Source organism: Seriola lalandi, unplaced genomic scaffold (genome assembly GCF_002814215.2).
Source record: "Seriola lalandi dorsalis isolate HSWRI2012SDOR001 ecotype SW California unplaced genomic scaffold, Sedor1 jcf7180002054913, whole genome shotgun sequence".
Taxonomy (NCBI): domain Eukaryota; kingdom Metazoa; phylum Chordata; class Actinopteri; order Carangiformes; family Carangidae; genus Seriola; species Seriola lalandi.
The window spans coordinates 10676-16645 of NW_019525465.1; the positions used below are offsets into that span (position 1 = coordinate 10676).

At 43.4% G+C, this 5970-nt stretch overlaps 2 protein-coding genes across 2 annotated transcripts in view; both read left to right on the forward strand.

Moving 5' to 3' along the window:
* The first annotated feature begins 8 nt into the window (after nt 1-8).
* LOC111673194 (uncharacterized) lies at nt 9-3862 on the forward strand. The gene is made up of 7 exons (XM_023430874.2): nt 9-84; nt 177-223; nt 367-551; nt 2046-2129; nt 2595-2845; nt 3264-3368; nt 3457-3862. The coding sequence occupies exons 3-7, from the start codon at nt 369-371 to the stop codon at nt 3482-3484; spliced, it is 651 nt and encodes a 216-aa protein (XP_023286642.1). The 5' UTR covers nt 9-84; nt 177-223; nt 367-368; the 3' UTR covers nt 3485-3862.
* Nucleotides 3863-5264: 1402 nt separating this feature from the next.
* Nucleotides 5265-5970, forward strand: part of LOC147817701 (uncharacterized) — a 10719-nt gene continuing 10013 nt past the window's right edge. Inside the window, exon 1 of the mRNA XM_087169769.1 lies at nt 5265-5503. The gene's annotated coding sequence lies outside the window, so the exon portion shown is untranslated. The remainder of the gene's footprint in view (nt 5504-5970) is intronic.

Sequence of the window (5970 nt, forward strand, 5' to 3'; positions counted from 1 at the left end):
GTGTGTGTGTGTGTGTTCAGGTGCAGAGCTGCATAGCGCCCCCTGTAGACAGCTCAGATTCTACATCTGCTCCGTGGAAGCCAGGTGAGCTGCCGCCTCATTACTGACCCCGTCACTGCACATTAACCTGCAGATGAGTGAAGTGACTGTTTGTGATCACCTTTGTTTACCTCCAGCTACAGTCACACTGTCGCTCCTGGCAACAGGGAAGAGGCGGAGCCAGGTGAGTTCACTGGTCGTTGTAAAAATGCACTGAACACAAAGTCCAGCTGAGGCTGATGGGAACGTCTTTCATTTTGTCGGTATTTGGTCGTAAACCAAGTCCACCTGCTGGTGGCGCGAAAAATGTGTGTGCGTCCCTCTCAGACATGGTCCCCGGGGTGAGCTTGTATGACGTCATGTGGCGTTACAGTCACGGGTTGGCGGAGGACGTCCTCTCCTCGTCCCGCCTCCTCAGGAAGCTTCGGTCCGGAAACCTGACGCAGCGCTGCTACACCAGCTTCACCCAGCAGGAGGCGCTGTACCTGCGCAGAGTCAGCAGCACTGTGGAGGTCAGAGGTCACCGCCTTAACGGTCTTTCTTTCTTTCTTTCTTTCTCTTCTATTGTTCTTTCTTTCTTTTTTCTTTCTTTCTTTGATTCTTTCTTTCTTCTTTTCTTTCTTTCTTTCTTTCTTTCTTTCTTTTCTATTGTTCTTTCTTTCTTTCTTTCTCTTCTATTGTTCTTTCTTTCTTTTTTCCCTTCTTTGTTTCTGTTTCTTTCTTTCTTCTTTTCTTTCTTTCTTTCTTTCTCTTCTATTGTTCTTTCTTTCTTTTTTCTTTCTTTCTTTCTTTCTTTCTCTTCTATTGTTCTTTCTTTCTTTCTTTTTTCTTTCTTTCTTTCTTTCTCTTCTATTGTTCTTTCTTTCTCTTCTATTGTTCTTTCTTTTTTCTTTCTTTCTTTCTTTCTCTTCTATTGTTCTTTCTGTCTTTCTTTCTATTCTATTGTTCTTTCTTTCTTTTTTCTTTCTTTCTTTCTTTCTCTTCTATTGTTCTTTCTTTCTTTTTTCTTTCTTTCTTTCTTTTTTCTTCTTTTCTTCCCTTCTTTGTTTCTGTTTCTTTCTTTCTTTCTTTGATTCTTTCTTTCTTTCTTCTTTTCTTTGATTCTTTTCTTTGTTTCTTTCTTCTTTTCTTTGTTTCTTCTTTTCTTCTTTTCTTTCTTTCTTTCTTCTTCCTTTCTTATTTTCTTCCCTTCGTTGTTTCTTTCTTTCTCTTTCTTTCTTTCCTTCCTTCTTTTCTTTTGTTCTTTCTTTCTTTCTTTCTTTGATTCTTTCTTTCTTCTTTTCTTTGTTTTTGTTTCTTCCTTTTTTCTTTCTTCTTTTCTTCCTTTCTTTGTTTGTTTCTTTGATTCTTTCTTTCTTTCTTCTTTTCTTCTTTTCTTCTTTTCTTCCTTTCTTTGTTGGTTTCTTTCTTTGTTTCTGTTTTTTGTTTCTTCTTTTCTTTTTTCTTTCTTTCCACCTTCCTTTCTTTCTTTGTTGTTGGTTTTTTGGCTGGACTGCAGCAGCAGCGTCCGGCCTATAAAAGCGAGCGTGAGTGAGTGAGTGAGTGAGTGAGTGAGTGAGTGAGTGAGTGAGTGAGTGAGTGAGTGATGAAGACCGGCTTCATTGTGAACTCAGCTGTATTAATTCTCTGTGTTGGAGCACAGAGAGGAGCAAACGGATAACGGGCTGGAAGCAGCTGATACGAGGCTGCGTGACGCAGCTCGGTGACGTCAGCTGTTTACAGCCACAGGTTTTAGTAAAAGTTGGAGAGAACCAGACAGGAAGTGTAAAGAGCGAGATGGATTCATTATGTGAAGAAAGCGAGTCGTCCCCACGTCATGTTGCTGGAGGACACATGAATCTCTGAGGCCCTTTTTCTGACCCTGTATAATTATACAAACTGATCTGGGCTCTGGTTTGAGGGACCTGATACTCGCTCTGTGTCTGAGGTGAACTGGTGTAACTGGTGTAACTGGTGTAACTGGTGTAACTGGTTGGTGATGTCAGCATCTCGTTTTCTTCCCGAAGGCCCTGATTAGTCGTCCGCAGGAAGCAGACGACATGAGGTCACTGCTGCTGGACACATTTAAACACTACAGCAGCAGACACCAGGTGAGACACACCCATCGGGCTGCGTTTGCAAAGCATGATGGGCCACTGATAAGCAGAAGGACATTATTATTATTGTTAAAATAGCTTTTTTTTATATTTCATCTAGAGATGAGACAAGAAAACCCGTGGAAAGTGTAGATGTGCTTTAACTGTTGATTTTCAAACTTATTTACAGCCGTACATGAAACGAGATGGAATGAGTGTAAACATATTGAAACCAACCTTGAACTGTTCTTTTAGAATATTTTGAGTGATTATCACCAAATATTTTTAAATCCCTGTCATTTTTCTTGTTTGCTTGTTTACTTTGTTAAAATGTCAGACTTAAAGCTGAGTTTGTGCTGGATTAGAAAAAATGACACATGCACAGAAAAAGTTCCTCCAAACGAACGAGTTGCAGTGGCTCATTTAAAAATAGTGTCATGTAAAAAAACCCAAACAAATCTTCCTGATCTCGTCCTCCAGAGGCTTCCTCCTCCATTCGCCCCACTGTGGCTCTACCTGTCGCTTCAGTCTTTCCACTCTGTGGTTTTGGAGGAGCCGGTCTATTGGCTGGTGGCTCTGTCGGCTCGGGCCCGCCTCCGTAGCTTCTTGGCCACGGAGCTGCTCCTCGACGAGCGCGGGCCCCGGCCCCGGCAGGTGTCCGGGTCTGTGGGCGACTACATCTACCGGGACTGGTGGAAAGACAGTCTGAGGGAGGTCGCCTGGACCCACAGGTACGTGTTAGATACGGTGACATCACTGTGGTGCAGCCGTGGAAATGTGGTGAATCATTAAATGACTTGAGTAGTCCCATTTCATGACACCTTCTTGTTCTAAAGTAGTCATAAGGATGCAGAGCGGAAGGACTCGGACTCTGTTACAAGTGAATCTCATGCATTGAACTTAAAGAATCCCTTGTTACTTAAAGTACCAAACACTCTATGCAGAATAATGTTATATTACTGGATTATAAGTATTGATGTATGAAATCTTTAATGTTGCAGCTGGAAAAGTTGAAGCTAATTTGAACTTATTTCCAAACAACTGTGCAGCTTATCCATAAAAATGCCTTGTTCCCTTCCACAAAAGAGGAAGTAAAGGTGGTATTTTTCGCTCTGTGTGTGTTTGTGTGTGTGTGTTTTTGTGCGGCAGGTTCAGAAAGGTGATAGAGAAACACCAGAATAAGATGAATGTGTTTAAAGCCATCAACATCTTCAGAGAGCACATGATGAACCAGAAGAGTTTCTACAGGGCTGTGTAAGAACATACCGGCCTGTATATTTGTTGACACACCTGTGTATCGGCCAATATGGGTCTTTTTTTAAAATGTGTGTTTCTGCTGCAGAGACTGTGATGCTGAGGCTGACGAGTGATGAAGAGGAGGAGAGCACGACGGGGCCGCCGGTGAAGATGAGTCATACTGGTTACAAGTCATTTAGCCTGATTTATTTTTACAGTTGAGCTGCTGAGAGTACGAGACGAAATCCTCCAATCTCTATTTCCAGCATCGGTCCGAAGTGAAGAACAGAACTCACCTGTGCACCACGATCAAGGAAAAAGACTTTAAACCTGTTCTACAAGTTTGTGTGTAGTTAAAGTGCCTCATGTCGAGAGCGGTGAATTCATCACACGAAGAACAGGAATGTTAAATACTGAAAGGAATTCCTTCTGAGGGGAGGGGGCGTCTTCTTTCTGTCACATTCAAGTAGAAAACACTTGAACAATAAAAGAAAAAAAGGCCTAAGTGAGAATTTTATTGTGTTTTATTGATGATACCTTCTTTTAAGTTCACACACAGTTTAATGAAGGAGAGTGATAAAGAAACATCTCAGCATATTAAACAGTCAGTTTGAAACAGCTGTCTCTGTCTCCCCCTGCAGGCTCAATCAGGACACTGCACTAATCAACATGGTTACAGTAGCCAGATAATACTGCAGTACTTCACCTGGTACTACTGATAATACTGTCATTATTATTCTATTCTACTATTACCACTACCTCTCAGACTTCTACTACCATCACCAATACTTTAACTACCTCTATTATAACTACCTCTACTACTTCCTATTATTATTACTACTACTACTACTACTACTACTATCTCCCACTGCATTACCAGTTATTACTGCTGCCACTATGCTCCCAATACTTTTACTACAGTACTCATACATGTACTACTGCTGCTTCTACAGATACTATTATTGTTTGATTCTGCACTAATACTACTAGTAATACCTGAAAATCTACCAGTACTTTCACTAATACTATAACTATCACAACTGTACTTTTACTGCATAACTATTACTGCTAAAAGTACTATTGAGATAATGCCTGATACAATAATACTATACTATAGTAATAATACTCTACTATCACTGCTGCTACTACTAGTACTCATGTATACTACTGCTACTGATACTACACCAGTGTGGCTCGTAAACAGGTGATCCGCTGGTTTCTATTGGTAGACGCTGCTAAACGGACGTCAGTGATGTTTAGCCCTCGAACGCCAAGGGGCTTATGGGAAATGGTGTTCATTGAAGCCTGATTAAAAATTTTTAAAAAACGATCGTCCTTATCTAATAAAGGCTGTTAGCTGAATATTTAGTTATAGCGACGTTAGAAGTGTAAACGTGTTTTCTTACTTTTAAACCCGAAAACGTCGGTTCCGGTGTCACTTTATTATCTAGGGGCCCAACCACAAATGTTTGCCCCTGGAGCCTCCTAGAAGTTTAATCCGGCCATGTTGCTATAGTGCCACAACATCTACAGAAGCTCTTCTTCTTCTTCTTCTTCTTCTTCTTCACCTGAGCAGTAATGTTTCTCCTCTACAGGCGGTCTACTGGTTGATCACCACACGTATATATATTTATATATTCTGCTAAACTCGGTAAAAACCTGTTTAAATTTAAACGCAGGATTCTCTGAGACGTTAAATTCTCCAGCGCGGGAACGGGCGCGTGAGCCCGGGTTCACCCGTGTCCTGCCCTTGTGCTGTGATCCGGCGCGTGGACAGACACACTGCATCTCTCTCTCTCTCTCTCTCACACACACACACACACACACACACAGGGAGAGAGAGAGAGAGAGAGAGAGAGAGAGAGAGAGAGAGAGAGAGAGAGAGAGAGAGAGGAGGCGGAAACCTCCATCTGCCCTGCTCGGTGACCGACCCGTCATCCTCGGGCTCGGGGAAGATACGGATCCTGACCGTATTTCCTTTTTTTTTTGTTTTACTTTCACACCGTAAATGAAGAGAGACCGAGGGGATAATGTCAGGAGAGCGGGATAAAGACAGAGGGAATTTAACATGGAAGAAATCTATAGTCTATATATAGGCTATGCCCCGGACTGCACCACCACCACCACCACAGCCACCTGCCCTCCCGGTACCGGTAAGTCACGGAGGAGAGATGAGCTCCGAGAGAACCGTCTGTCCCGTCTGCGGCGGGTTAGTGTGCTAGCAGTGGCCGGTTATCGATGCTAACTGACCCGTGAAAATGACTTTTGAGGTCTTGTGAGGTCGGGTTACCGTTCAGCCATGTTGCAGGGGAGCGAGAGGGAGGGAGGGAAGGAGGGGAGGGGGTAACGGCTGGGCTCCTGACACCTGCCCCCATTCCCGGTAACTGGAGAGGGGGGAGAAAGAAATCCGTTAGAAAAAATGTCTAAATTGGCGGTTAAGCGGGACTCAACAGCCCACCGTCATCCCAACACCGGGAAATGACTTTCTGACTCGGTGTGGCGGGGAGTCTGAGCCGTTCAGCCATGTTGCAGGGGGAGGGAGAGATAACAAGCTAACGGCGGGGCTCCGGGGGGTTTTGACACCGACCGACCGACACCGAGGGGAGAGGAGGCGGGAGGC